This window comes from Bombina bombina, chromosome 7 (assembly GCF_027579735.1).
Source record: "Bombina bombina isolate aBomBom1 chromosome 7, aBomBom1.pri, whole genome shotgun sequence".
NCBI lineage: Eukaryota > Metazoa > Chordata > Amphibia > Anura > Bombinatoridae > Bombina > Bombina bombina.
In genome coordinates, this window is record NC_069505.1 from 172,754,057 (window position 1) to 172,769,780 (window position 15,724).

A 15,724-nucleotide genomic window follows, 5' to 3' on the forward strand; every position below is an offset into this window, starting at 1 on the left:
GTGTCCGAATCCAGTTTCAAAGAAGGAACGTTTGTTACACAATTTGGATGTAGTTCGTGCTCTAAAATTCTATTTAGAGGCTACAAAGGATTTCAGACAAACATCTTCTTTGTTTGTTGTTTATTCTGGTAAAGGGAGAGGTCAAAAAGCAACTTCTACCTCTCTCTCTTTTTGGCTTAAAAGCATCATCCGATTGGCTTATGAGACTGCCGGACGGCAGCCTCCTGAAAGAATCACAGCTCACTCCACTAGGGCTGTGGCTTCCACATGGGCCTTCAAGAACGAGGCTTCTGTTGATCAGTTATGTAAGGCAGCGACTTGGTCTTCACTGCACACTTTTACCAAATTTTACAAATTTGATACTTTTGCTTCTTCTGAGGCTATTTTTGGGAGAAAGGTTTTGCAAGCCGTGGTGCCTTCCATCTAGGTGACCTGATTTGCTCCCTCCCATCATCCGTGTCCTAAAGCTTTGGTATTGGTTCCCACAAGTAAGGATGACGCCGTGGACCGGACACACCTATGTTGGAGAAAACAGAATTTATGCTTACCTGATAAATTACTTTCTCCAACGGTGTGTCCGGTCCACGGCCCGCCCTGGTTTTTTTAATCAGGTCTGATTAATTATTTTCTCTAACTACAGTCACCACGGTATCATATGATTTCTCCTATGCATATTCCTCCTTTACGTCGGTCGAATGACTGGGGTAGGCGGAGCCTAGGAGGGATCATGTGACCAGCTTTGCTGGGCTCTTTGCCATTTCCTGTTGGGGAAGAGAATATCCCACAAGTAAGGATGACGCCGTGGACCGGACACACCGTTGGAGAAAGTAATTTATCAGGTAAGCATAAATTCTGTTGTTTCAGATAAAGCATGCAATTTAAAAAAAAGTTTCCAATGTATTTCTAATATCAATTTTGCTTTGCTCTCTTGCTATTATTTGTAGATATCTACAATAATTATTACACCAAGGTTCCACATGGCATTATATCTTCTTTAACCACTTAACGACCGAGGACGTGCCAGGTACGTCCTCCAAAAAACTACCCTTAACGACCAAGGACGGCCCATTGCTGGCAAACTTTTGGCCAGCAGTCGGAAACGATTGTCGGGTGTGTGCGGGAGGTGGGGGCGTGCCAGTACCCAAAATGGTGGAAAATAGTTAGGGGGGGGAGGGTTGAAGAGCTCTTTGGGGGGGGGATCAATGAGGTTGGGGGCCAAGGGGGCATCCTACACAGCAGAATATATATATTTACATTTTTTTAAAAAAAAAAAAGCCTTTTGTTTTAGTACTGGCAGATTTTCTGCCAGTACTTAAGATGACGGGGACAATTGTGGGGTGGGGGAGGGATGAGAGCTGTTTGGGAGGGATCAGGTGGTGGGAGGCTGATCTCTACACTAAAGCTAAAATGAACCCTTCAAGCTCCTTACAAGCTACCTAATTAACCCCATCACTGCTGGGCATAAATTATACAAGTGTGGTGCGCAGCGGCCTTCTAATTACCAAAAAGCAATGCCAAAGCCATATATGTCTGCTATTTCTAAACAAAGGGATCACAGAGAAGCATTTACAACCATTTGTGCCATAATTGCACAAGCTGTTTGTAAATCATTTCAGTGAGAAACCCAAAGTTTGTGAAAAAGTGATTTTTTTTTTTTATTTGATCGAATTTGGCGGTGAAATGGTGGCATGAAATATATCAAAATGGGTCTAGATCAATACTTTGGGTTGTCTACTATACTAAAGCTAAAATTAACCCTACAAGCTACCTAATTAACCCCATCACTGCTGGGCATAATAAAAGTGTGGTGCGCAGCAGCATTTAGCGGCCTTCTAATTACTAAAAAGCAACGCCAAAGCCTGATATGTCTGCTATTTCTGAACAAAGGGGATCCCAGAGAAGCATTTACAACAATTTATGCCATAATTGCACAAGTTGTTTGTAAATAATTTCAGTTTGAAAAAGTGAACAATTTTTTTTATTTGATCGCATTTGGCGGTGAAATGGTGGCATGAAATATACCAAAATGGGCCTAGTTCAATATTTTGGGTTGTCTACTAAAAAAAATATATACATGTCAATAAATATTCAGGGATTCCTGACAGATATCAGTGTTACAATGTAACTATCATTAATTTTGAAAAAAAATAAAATGGTTTGGAAATAGCTAAGTGCTACTTGTATTTATTTCCCTATAACTTGCAAAAACATGTAAACATTGGGTATTTCTAAACTCAGGACAAAATTTAGAACCTATTTAACATGGGTGTTTTTGGTGGTTGTAGATGTGTAACAGATTTTGGGGGGGTCAAAGTTAGAAAAAGTGTGTTTTGTTTTCCATTTTTTCATAATATTTTATAATTTTTTTATAGTAAATTATAAGATATGATGAAAATAATGGTATCTTTAGAAAGTCCATTTAATGGCGAGAAAAACGGTATATTACATGTGTGGGTACAGTAAATGAGTAAGAGGAAAATTGCAGCTAAACACAAAAACTGCAGAAATGTAAAAATAGCCCTGGTCTCAAACGGTCAGAAAGTGGAAAAGTGCTGTTGTCACAAAGGTGTTAAATGGACAGTCTAGTCAAAATCAAACTTTCATGATTCAGATAGGGCATGCAATTTTAAGCAACTTTCCAATTTAATTTTATCATCAAATTTGCTTTGTTCTTTTAGTATTATTTGTTGAAAGCTAAACATAGGTAGTCTCATATGCTAATTTCTAAGCCCTTGAAGGCCGCCTCTAATCTCAGTGCATTTTGACAGTTTTTCATAGCTATACAGTGATAGTTCATGTGTGAGTCAGCACTGATTGGCTAAAATGCAAGTCTGTCAAAAGAACTGAAATAAAGGGGCAGTCTGCTGAGACTTAGATATAAGGTAATCACAGAGGTAAAAAGTGTTTTAATATAAACGCTCTTGGCCTTTATCGGTGGGATTTGGGAATTCTGGTGTGGATGTTTTCAGATTTCCTATATAGAAAATGGGACACGGAAAAAAAACATTGCAGTTGTCTCTTTCTTTGATACGCATTTATCAAGAGTGTATTTGTATTTACTGTATTAGTATCAATAAATGGTTATATTGTTCATGTGATTGCCGCTGCTGATTGGCTGACTGGCTGTGTCTTGCTCAGGAGCTGATTGTTGTGTGGCTCCCTAAAGGAACCTTTTTCAAAACCCATTTGTAAGGGTTATCTAGGGTTAAAAATACAGAAATGACAAATTAGAACAATTTCTGCTTTGTAATACCTCTTTAAAGGGACACTGAACCCAAAATTTTTTCTTTTGTGATTCAGATAGAGCAGGCAATTTTAAGCAACTTTCTAATTTACTCCTATTAGCAAATGTTCTTCATTCTCTTGGTATCTTTATTTGAAAATCAAGAATGTAAGTTTAAATGCCAGCCCATTTTGGTTAACAACTTGGGTTGTTCTTGCCACCAATCCACCAATAAACAAGTGCTGTCCAAGGTTCTGAACTTTCTTTTTAAAATAAAGATAGCAAGAGAACAAAGAAAAATTGATAATAGGAGTAAATTAGAAAGTTGCTTAAAATTGCATGCTCTATCTGAATCACAAAAGAAAAAATGTGGGTGTCCCTTTAAGGTAACTATTGCAGATTTTAAAATATCTAGCACTTGTTTTAAGGACCAACTTTAGTCACAAAATGTTTTATTGGAAGAGGCTACGTTAATTGTCTCTATCAAGTAAATCTGTTTTAATAACATGGCGTAACATTGCTGTACGATGAATGGCAGTTTCTGTTGGCCTCAGGTCTCTACATGGAAGTAATTGCCTGAGGTATGAGGAAGTTTTAAAGAAGATTTGTGTGGTGCCAGATTTAATATCTATTTTGGTGAAGAGTACATAGTAGCTGGAAGATTAACCCTTGTAATACTGGGTATGACCGTGCCCACCTCATATAGCACCGGTTGTATTTTATTGAAAGTAATCAGTAGCTGGAAGATTAACCCTTGTAATACTGGGTATGACGGTGCCCACCTCATATAGCACCGGTTGTATTTTATTGAAAGTAATCAGTAGCTGGAAGATTAACCCTTGTAATACTGGGTATGACGGTGCCCACCTCATATAGCACCGGTTGTATTTTATTGAAAGTAATCAGTAGCTGGAAGATTAACCCTTGTAATACTGGGTATGACGGTGCCCACCTCACATAGCACCGGTTGTATTTTATTGAAAGTAATCAGTAGCTGGAAGATTAACCCTTGTAATACTGGGTATGACGGTGCCCACCTCATATAGCACCGGTTGTATTTTATTGAAAGTAATCAGTAGCTGGAAGATTAACCCTTGTAATACTGGTTATGACGGTGCCCACCTCATATAGCACCGGTTGTATTTTATTGAAAGTAATCAGTAGCTGGAAGATTAACCCTTGTAATACTGGGTATGACGGTGCCCACCTCATATAGCACTGGTTGTATTTTATTGAAAGTAATTGTCTGTACAAAGTAATATATAAAAACAAATAAACAGAATTATTATTAAATAAAGTTGCAAAAGAAATGGTTTGAGATAACGCGGATAATTACCCAACCATAAATCATATTTAGAAAGTTATATTAAAGAGATATAAAACCCAAAATTTTTCTTTTATGATTCGGATAATCGTCAATTTAAAAAAAAAAAAAACTTTCTCATTTATTTTTGTTATCAAATGTTCTTCGTTCTCTTGGTATCTTTTGTTGAAAAGCAGGGACACGTGTGGAGCACTATATTTTGCAAGAATGTTATCCATTTATAAAAGCACTAGAGGGCAGCACTATTTCCTGCCATATAGTGCTCCAAAGAAGATCATTTTTGGGGGTTTCATATTCCTCTAAACAAAAAAATCTACTATGCACATGAAAGAACATAAATATTTTTTTGTTTTTGTGTGAACAAACCATTTACGTTTATATTGAAGCTTACAGAAAGTATGTGCTTGTGCACAACTCGCTTACTAGGTTACAACAAATTTACAATACAGTTTCATAATTTATTTTGCCTCCTTTACTTGTAATTTAGCTCTTAAAATTGTGGATTTTTCTAATTCTCAGAACTGGAGAAGTCCACTGCAGGCTCATCAAGGCTACCTTGCTACATATCTGCCGCTTAGTGAATTTAGCAGGTAATAATTGCAAAACAATGAACTTTATGCTAATATAATCATCTGGTAAGTCTGTGTGCAGACTCAAGCCTGGACTGGCTCCTCTAAGGCAAGTAGTGGGTGATGTTTGGCATTTGAAAAACAATTGCAGCAAGCAAGATGTTTGTTTTTTTAAAAATGTTTAGACTTGGTTGATATGTTATTTTAAAGCAAAACAGAGATGTCATTAACGTATTACAGTCTGCAATTAGTATTATAAGCTAAATAATTAGGAACCAATTTCCTCTTTTATGGAACACTTATCTGCACTGTTTATTTAGCGTACATAGTGACTGAAGTGTCTCCCACATAATTTGTTGTTACAGATAAGTCTTCTGAAATAAATGTTTTAAAGATCATTAAAGTGATATTTAACTCAAAAATGTATTCCCCATAAAGGGCCAGATTACATGGGGCGCGTTAACAATCGTGTGCAAATGATATCGGGTTTATTGCGACAGTTTGCATGCCGCAGAAATAGCGTGCGTATTACGAGTTGAAAGTAAATTGAGTGCTATTGAATTTAACACAAATCAGTTTAGCGCAACCTTTGAGCTCTGATTAACTGTTATGATGGAATTGAAAGTGTCACAAAACATATCAAAAATACATTTACAAGTACAGTTACACCCATAATAACACCTAATAAAAATTATTTTTAAAAAATTGCATAAAAAACTTGTAAGGGCTCAAAGATCTGAGGTCTCGGAGGTTAGAAAAAAGAGGACTGCAAAGGGTTTTACCATAGAGATACATGCATATACATGTCTAAATATGTATGTATGTATATATGTGTGTACAGAAATATATACACATATACATACAAATAGATATATCTAGCCCAAAATGTTTAGTTTAGGTCCATAAAATAGATAGATTTTGTTTTGTTTTCTGTAGTGTAGTGTAGCCCCACTGCCCTACCCCATCTTCTCTTCTCTTTTTTTTTGTAGTGTAGATCCTCATCTCTCCCTTTATTTTTTTTCTCTGCAGTGTAGGACCCACACTGTGCATATATTAAAACATTACTTTAATGTCCCTTTTAGGATTTCCAGTGTTTTGTGTGTGCACTTGAGTTTGCCTATGTTTGTGAACAGATTATGACCAATCTTTTATCTGTTTGCATTGAAGGACAACCCAGACCATGCCTTTGGACCCAAGTAAGCCACATTCTGGAGAGGGTGCATCCGGTGATTCCAACAGAGACGGCTCGGATACTGCAGAGGAATCTGCCAGGAAGAAAATTAGGCAACGAACCCCAAGCCCTCACCAGGGAAATATACAATGTAAGAGCCACAATTCAATAAATGAATACTAGTGCATATAACAATTTACTGTTCTTTTCAAAGAAAGCAAGTATTCATATTATACTTAAAACAATTAAATATATATCTGTCCATATCTAATCACATAAACTATAGGGAGACTCATTCTGTGTGCAATGAATTCTATTAAATTACTTTTAAATAAAGCAGAATTGCAAATGCATCTCTTTCAACATCTGTCGGATTATTTCTGGGTAGTGGGAGGTTAAAAGTTTGTGAGAAATGGGCCATCAATAACTTGTGGGTGGGGCTGTGGATGTAAATGGAGAAGTAGGGAGGTTCATGTATGTGTAAGGGAGGTCAGTTGGTGTGTCTGGGCAGGGCTTGGGCAGGGGTCAAGCAGGGAAAGGTATTACAATGAATAACAAAGACAAAACAATATCATTTAGATTGAATTTTAAACGAGCCGTAGATTTTGTTTCAAACAAATGTTTGATTCCTTTCTTTTTCCTTCCCACTGTATCATGTGACAGACATCAGCCAATCACAGACTTATATATTTATATACGGTAACATTTTGCAAATGTTCAGTAGGAACTGCTCTCGCATAAAGTGTGCACATAAATAGGCAAACTGATAACGAACAGTTAAAATAGAATGAAATATTATGTAGCGTAGTTTTGTTAATATATTGTTGAGATAAAAAAGTATCAGTTTGGGAATTCTGGTGGCTCCTCTGGGATATATCAGATAAGGAATGGCAGCTTGTTCTAGAGGAAAATGTGTAAGATGTGTGTTACTGATAAGATTCAACCAGTCTATTTTGTACTATCAGCTAGATTAAAAAAGATGCGTCTCTGCAATGGTACCTTATTGTTTGACAACCACGTGTTTTGGTTACCATTTAAAGTGCAAACAAGTTATTAGACCTATACACATCTGTATTCTTGTACAGTACAGTTCCACTCTAGCAGTGGGAGATTGGCAGTGGTGTTAAAAGGCTGCAAAGAGGGTGACACGCAGAGAACTCTGCTCCCTCCCAGTGGCTGACAAGGGGGAACCCCCACTCTCCCTCCCAGTGACTTATCAGTAAGAGAGCAAAGTGAAGTCTCTTCATGTCGTGGAGATGTCCTTGTCGTTATCTATCTGCTGGCAAGTAGGGTGCAATGAGGCAAGAAGTAATTTTGTATGTAAATTAAACCATTCATAACTTTAACTCCCATTGGTGCTGCTGCTCCGACGCATGCGCCTCTTCCCTTTTCAGCAACAAGCTGGAGAAAGTTAGCATGTTTTGGGCCGGATTTTTATGAACACAAATCCACTGCCTTTGTGACTGCCCATCCAACAGGCTGCAAATTACAAGCCCAAATTGTTTCCTGCAACATTGTATGGCACAGGTTGCTTGTATCTTGCAACAAAATCTTGTTTTTATGAAATAGAGCTTCACTAATCTTACTGACGATCACAATCTATTTTTTTCTCTTTATTTATGGAATAGAAACATTAAATATATTCTTTAACTAAAAAGAACTTAAATCTTTGTACCTTTTTAATTTCGTTAATTTATGTGTGTTTTTGTGTGTATACTATTCAGCTCTATTTTTTGTGAACTATTAAAGACTATATAAGTCAATGGAGCACGGAAAGTGAGGGGGGTTGGAGACCCTTCTCTTGTGCAAACCCAATCACGTTTTCTAAAGTGCGCTAACCTGACATGAAAATAGAAATAATTTACATTCCAATGAACTTCACTTAGCAGAATATGTTCTATTTATTCATAAATACATATTTCTACATATATCTGATTGTATTTTGGTACTATATATATATATATATGTATGTATGTATATATATATATATATATATATATATATATATATATATATATATATATATATATATATATATATAGACCCTTAGTCATGCCTAAGGGTCTACATGACTCAAAACATTGCAGTTTTTATCCTTATGTTGCTTAAATAAAGAAAGGATGTTTTATACAAAACAGTGCTGATGCTATTCTTTGATTTTTGTGGACTTACATATGAGAGGTTGGCAGGCCTCTACAGCGTGCGTGCAGTTAGGAAGCTTTGCTTAAAAAGGAAATCAGTTTCTTACACCTGGGAGTGTATCAGCAAAGGTGCTGGACTTACCTTGTTTGAGATATATATATATATAGTTAGAACATATTCCCCTATGTGAAGAACATTGGAATGTGAAATATTTACAGTAACTACACAGTTAAACACTTTATTAAATATGAATATTGCATAAATATGATATTTTATATTTTCATCTACTTTTGTAATGTACTGTATAAAGTGTTATAGTTATGTGTGGCCCTATGTTTTATCATAGCATCTTTGTTTTGTTCTGTAATCATTGGGGGAAAAAAACTATTTAGGGTTAAAGGTTGCTTCCTAGACTAAGTTTGTATATTTTAACATATATTTATCTAATTTATGTGACTAGGAAATATGATCGTTGTGCTTCCTATCATGAGACAACAATCTTTTGTTTAATAGTCTCTTTTTTATTTTGGGATTTTGATTGGTCAGACAATGTTCTATTAATGAATATTATCCTCGTTAATTCCAGTAAGCCCCTCACGATTTGTGTCAGTGGAGGAACTAATGGAAGCATCTAAAGGAGTCACCAATATGGCCCTGGCTCATGAGATTGTGGTTGCTGGAGGCTTGCAGATCAAACCTGTGGAACTACCTGAGGGAAGGTAAGATATAAGTATTCTGTATAAACATCTAGTAGCCATTTGTGTCTGGAGTAAACCTTACATAGAAACAGTGTTCAGTTTTACTATTGATAGTATAGCTGTTCAGCCGCTTTTACAATCAACAGTTCTTTCTAAGGGTATTTCAGTTTTAACTGATTATTCAGACCCAATAAATAACATAGTAACTTCACAAATATGAAACTGTTACAGGCGCTTAGCACTGTTTTAATAATAATGTTACAATTCACTCACAGTCTCTGTTGAATCCGGCCTGTCCCAAACAAACAATGGGCAGCAATGCAGCTCAGAGTCCTTGCTTCTCCTCCATACACGTAATATTCTCTCACCCACCCAGTTACCCACAAGAAGTACTACAAATTGAAGTTCATGGTAAAAACATAATGGGACATATTGCTGTGGGAGCTCACATTGTAAGGCGTACAAGTACGTTTAGGTCTCTAATAAATTTGTTTCTTATTCCACAGGTAACAAATATATCACATCCCAGTGTGTAAATTGCTCAATGAGCTATGTAGTGTACCTGATCTCTTGTATTAGTTGTGAGATACAATATGTAGGTCTCACCACTAGAGTGGTAAGATCAAGAATTAGGGAGTACCTTACCAACATCAGTAATGGTAAGGAGTGTTCAGCACTATCTAGTCATTTCATTAATGAACTTGGAAAAAATGTAGACTCTTTTAGGTGGCAAGTAAATGAAAGAGTTCTTTGCCCTCAAAGAGGTGGAGATAGAACCAAACTCCTTTATCTCAGTGAGGCATTCTGGATATTTAAGTTACAGACCCGTTTGCCCAAGGGCTTTAATTGTGCCTTTGATCTAATTAATCACTTGGAGTGAAGCATTTGGTTTAATCCCATGTTGCATTAGGAATGATATTATTATAAACTATTAACTGGAAGAGTACCAAGTGAATTTAGTGGCTTAAATTAGTTTGAATGATCTTACATATATGTGAGTAAATGGAGCAAAGTAGAAACAGGGTATAAGAACATGGGGAGAACATATTTAATATGTACATGTAGATATTAATGTCAGATAAACTGACACTTTTGTGGCTGTTGCCTTAGATATTAGACATATTGCGATTGCGGAATGTCTAAAATTATTCAGTGATGTATATTTGGTTACTAATTACTAAATTTTCAAACTGTCAAGTAGGAATTGAATGAGTGTCAAAATATCTTAACATTATATAGTGTAATAGAACATCATAAGACGTAATATGCTATAAGGACCTCCTGTTTAACCCTGTGAGAAAGTTTGAAAACATATCCTGTATATGTGTGTGTAAATATATATGTATATATATATATATATATATATACTCTATCTTTTTAAGTTAAGTGATGGTAGCAGTTTTCAAAATGAAATTAATCATTATTAATGTTTTCAAAATGAAATTAATCATTATTAATGTTTTTGGTTTTAAGTGTAATATAACATCATATAATATAATGGGATATGCTGTTGGGATTTCCTATTTAACTCTGTGAATGATGTTGAAAACATTTTTGTATATATGCACTATCTCTTTAAAGATATAACAGTGGTAGCAGTTTTCAAAATGAGGCTGGGACTTAATTGATGCAAGGTATAAAGCTAAGGGGATATGTAGTATGACTGACTATGATTACGGGGAACACCCGAAACGCGTCAGTGACGTCATACGGCCCTCGCGGTCGTAGCCTCTGTCAGTTTTAAGGATAGCAGTCTGCATTCTTTTTTGCCTATGCTTACTTGCTGTGGGGTCTGTTTATAATGCCGTTATAAACATTAACTACATTTTCTTTCTTCAAAGTAATCATACTGTTATTTTAACCACTTACAAGTGTCGATTAGTGAAGCTCTGTATCTTAACACTTGGCCTTTCCATCTTAAAGCTTAAAGGGACAGTAAAGTCAAAATTAAACTGTCATGATTCATATAGAGCATACAATTTAAAACAACTTTCCAATTTACTTCTATTATAAAATGTGCTTTGCTTATGAGATTTTCTAAGCTCGGCTTTTAACACTCGTCTGGTTAGCGCACAAGCGAAAACAGTTTACTTTCCACTTGTAATATGAGTGCAGCTTGAAGTGCGCAACAAAGCTTACTTCTGGCCCTTTGTGTTTCCGTGTCCCTTCAAGCATTGAAAGTGACTATAATGTGAAATTGTATCACTTATTTGTTTATTTATTTTAGAAGCCCAGATTGGCAACACAGCCATTTTATCGGTCATACAATGATTTCATATTCACATACAGTAGATATTATTTGCCTGAGAAGTGTTAATATGTAAGCGTCCTGATGCCACGTGTATGCAAAGAATAAAACGTCTGTTTGGGATTTTTCTTTTGGTCCCTTCCTGCTGTCATTTTGCTGCCAGAGTATCGGTACATAGAGCTTCCTTGTATAACAATAATGACACTGCTGTGATTTACAGCTCCTTTTTTCTTAATGTTTAGACCGATATCAAATAGAGATATATGAATTCCTGAATTTGAAATAATGTATTAAATGAGTTAAGTACTTAAAACATGACTCTCCTCCTTAAAGGGACATTTTACCAGCAAAAATAAATAAATCTATAATCATTATATAAACACAGCATTTAAATACATTTAAAACTGTTTAGACTGAAAAAAATGTGAAGGTCTGCTGGAAGAGAACGGAAGGGGCCAAGACAAGTCATTGTTGACAAACTTGTCATTTCTCTTGTTAAGTGTATCCAGTCCACGGATCATCCATTACTTATGGGATATTAACTCCTCCCCAACAGGAAGTGCAAGAGGATTCACCCAGCAGAGCTGCTATATAGCTCCTCCCCTAACTGCCATTACCAGTCATTCTCTTGCACCCAACGAATAGATAGGATGTGTGAGAGGACTGTGGTGATTATACTTAGTTTCATACCTTCAATCAAAAGTTTGTTATTTTATAATAGCACCGGAGTGTGTTATTCCTTCTCTGGTAGAATTTGAAGAAGAATCTACCTGAGTTTTTCTATGATTTTAGCCGGAGTAGTTAAGATCATATTGCTGTTTCTCGGCCATCTGAGGAGAGGTAAACTTCAGATCAGGGGACAGCGGGCAGATTAATCTGCAAAGAGGTATGTAGCAGCTTATTATTTTCTGACAATGGAATTGATGAGAAAATTCTGCCATACCGATATAATGTAAACTCAGCCTTAAATGCAGTAGCAGCAACTGGTATCAGGCTGTCATGTATGTATATTTTACACTTCAGTATTCTGGGGAATGGCACTTCACTGGAATTATACTGTATGCATAAAACTTTAGCCTAATTTGCAGGGACTAGCAACAGGCTTTTTAATAACACTCAATTTATTAATGTTAAACGTTTTTTGCTGGCATGTAAAATCGTTTAATTTTCTGAGGTACTGGGTGAAAAAATGTTTTGGGCACTATTTTTTTCCACTTGGCAGTTGTTTTATTTAATTTATGACAGTTTACTGATCTCTCTCACTGTTATGTGTGAGGGGGAGGGGCCTTTTTTGGTGCTTTTGCTACGCATCAAAAAATTCAGTCAGAAGTTTATTGTCTTCCCTGCATGATCCGGTTCATCTCTACAGAACTCAGGGGTCTTCAAAACTTTTTTTGAGGGAGGTAATCACTCACAGCAGAGCTGTGAGATTGTAGTTGACTGTGATAAAAAAAAAAAAAAACGTTTATTTCTGTATTTTTTTTTTTTCTGCTATCAGGGTTAGTTATCCTTTGCTAATGGGAGCAATCCTTTGCTAAAATTGTGTTTTTTACAAAGATTTGATGCTATAACTTTTCAGTTTATTAATTTTCAACTGTCATAACTTTTTCTGTGCTTCTTATAGGCACAGTACGTTTTCATATTATAGTAAATTACTTGAAAAGTATTTCCAAGTTGCTAGTTTATTTGCTAGTGTGTTAAACATGTCTGATTCAGAGGAAGATATCTGTGCTATATGTGCTAAAGCCAAAGTGGAGCCCAATAGAAATTTATGTACTAACTGTATTGATGCTACTTTAAATAAAAGTCAATCTGTACAAATTGAACATATTTCACCAAACAACGAGGGGAGAGTTATGCCGACTAACTCGCCTCACGTGTCAGTACCTGCATCTCCCGCTCGGGAGGTGCGTGATATTGTAGCGCCGAGTACATCTGGGCGGCCATTACAAATCACATTACAGGATATGGCTACTGTTATGACTGAAGTTTTGGCTAAATTACCAGAACTAAGAGGTAAGCGTGATCACTCTGGGGTGAGAACAGAGTGCGCTGATAATATTAGGGCCATGTCAGACACTGCGTCACAATTTGCAGAACATGAGGACGGAGAGCTTCATTCTGCGGGTGACGGTTCTGATCCAAACAAACTGGATTCAGATATTTCAAATTTTAAATTTAAGCTGGAAAACCTCCGTGTATTACTAGGGGAGGTGTTAGCGGCTCTGAATGATTGTAACACAGTTGCAATACCAGAGAAAATGTGTAGGTTGGATAAATATTTTGCGGTACCGGCGAGTACTGACGTTTTTCCTATACCTAAGAGACTTACTGAAATTGTTACTAAGGAGTGGGATAGACCCGGTGTGCCGTTCTCACCCCCTCCGATATTTAGAAAGATGTTTCCAATAGACGCCACCACACGGGACTTATGGCAAACGGTCCCTAAGGTGGAGGGAGCAGTTTCTACTTTAGCTAAGCGTACCACTATCCCGGTGGAGGATAGCTGTGCCTTTTCAGATCCAATGGATAAAAAGTTAGAGGGTTACCTTAAGAAAATGTTTGTTCAACAAGGTTTTATATTGCAACCTCTTGCATGCATTGCGCCTGTCACGGCTGCAGCAGCATTTTGGTTTGAGTCTCTGGAAGAGACACTTGAATCAGCTCCATTAGATGAGATTACACACAAGCTTAATGCCCTTAAGTTAGCTAACTCATTTATTTCAGATGCCGTAGTACATTTAACTAAACTTACGGCTAAGAATTCTGGATTCGCCATTCAGGCACGCAGAGCACTGTGGCTAAAATCATGGTCAGCTGACGTTACTTCTAAATCTAAATTGCTTAATATACCTTTCAAAGGGCAGACCTTATTCGGGCCCGGGTTGAAAGAAATTATCGCTGACATTACAGGAGGTAAAGGCCATGCCCTGCCTCAAGACAGAGCCAAACCTAAGGCTAGACAGTCTAATTTTCGTTCCTTTCTTAATTTCAAAGCAGGAGCAGCATCAACTTCCTCTGCACCAAAACAGGAAGGAGCTGTTGCTCGCTACAGACAAGGCTGGAGACCTAACCAGTCCTGGAACAAGGGCAAGCAGGCCAGGAAACCTGCTGCTGCCCCTAAGACAGCATGAATCGAGGGCCCCCGATCCGGGAACGGATCTAGTGGGGGGCAGACTTTCTCTCTTCACCAGGCTTGGGCAAGAGATGTCCAGGATCCCTGGGCGTTAGAGATCATATCTCAGGGATACCTTCTAGACTTCAAATTCTCTCCCCCAAGAGGGAGATTTCATCTGTCAAGGTTGTCAACAAACCAAATAAAGAAAGAGGCGTTTCTACGCTGCGTACAAGATCTTTTATTAATGGGAGTGATCCATCCGGTTCCGCGGTCGGAACAAGGACAAGGGTTTTACTCAAATCTGTTTGTGGTTCCCAAAAAAGAGGGAACTTTCAGGCCAATCTTGGATTTAAAGATCCTAAACAAATTCCTAAGAGTTCCATCGTTCAAAATGGAAACTATTCGGACAATTTTACCCATGATCCAAAAGGGTCAGTACATGACCACAGTGGATTTAAAGGATGCTTACCTTCACATACCGATTCACAAAGATCATTACCGGTATCTAAGGTTTGCCTTTCTAGACAGGCATTACCAGTTTGTAGCTCTTCCATTCGGATTGGCTACGGCTCCGAGAATCTTCACAAAGGTTCTGGGTGCTCTTCTGGCGGTACTAAGACCGCGAGGAATTGCGGTAGCTCCGTACCTAGACGACATTCTGATACAAGCTTCAAGCTTTCAAACTGCCAAGTCTCATACAGAGTTAGTACTGGCATTTCTAAGGTCGCATGGATGGAAGGTGAACGAAAAGAAGAGTTCTCTCTTTCCACTCACAAGAGTTCCCTTCTTGGGGACTCTTATAGATTCTGTAGAAATGAAGATTTACCTGACAGAAGACAGGTTAACAAAGCTTCAAAATGCATGCCGTGTCCTTCATTCCATTCAACACCCGTCAGTAGCTCAATGCATGGAGGTGTTCGGCTTAATGGTAGCAGCAATGGACATAGTACCCTTTGCACGCCTACATCTCAGACCGCTGCAATTGTGCATGCTAAGTCAGTGGAATGGGGATTACTCAGACTTGTCCCCTACTCTGAATCTGGATCAAGAGACCAGAAATTCTCTTCTATGGTGGCTTTCTCGGCCACATCTGTCCAGGGGGATGCCATTCAGCAGGCCGGACTGGACAATTGTAACAACAGACGCCAGCCTACTAGGTTGGGGCGCTGTCTGGAATTCTCTGAAGGCTCAGGGACAATGGAATCAGGAGGAGAGTCTCCTACCAATAAAC

General features: G+C 37.5%; 1 protein-coding gene across 4 annotated transcripts in view; it reads left to right on the forward strand.

The window, feature by feature from the left end:
* The window catches only part of TCP11L1 (t-complex 11 like 1), a 91,740-nt gene that overhangs the window by 20,280 nt on the left and 55,736 nt on the right, over positions 1-15,724 (forward strand). For 2 of the 4 annotated variants that reach the window (XM_053720412.1, XM_053720411.1), the window contains exons 2-4: positions 5,067-5,137; positions 6,284-6,438; positions 9,016-9,148. In XM_053720412.1, the coding sequence (XP_053576387.1) occupies positions 6,297-6,438; positions 9,016-9,148 (275 nt within the window). In that variant the 5' untranslated portion in view covers positions 5,067-5,137; positions 6,284-6,296. The remainder of the gene's footprint in view (positions 1-5,066; positions 5,138-6,283; positions 6,439-9,015; positions 9,149-15,724) is intronic. The other 2 variants (XM_053720414.1, XM_053720413.1) reach the window with 1 other exon arrangement.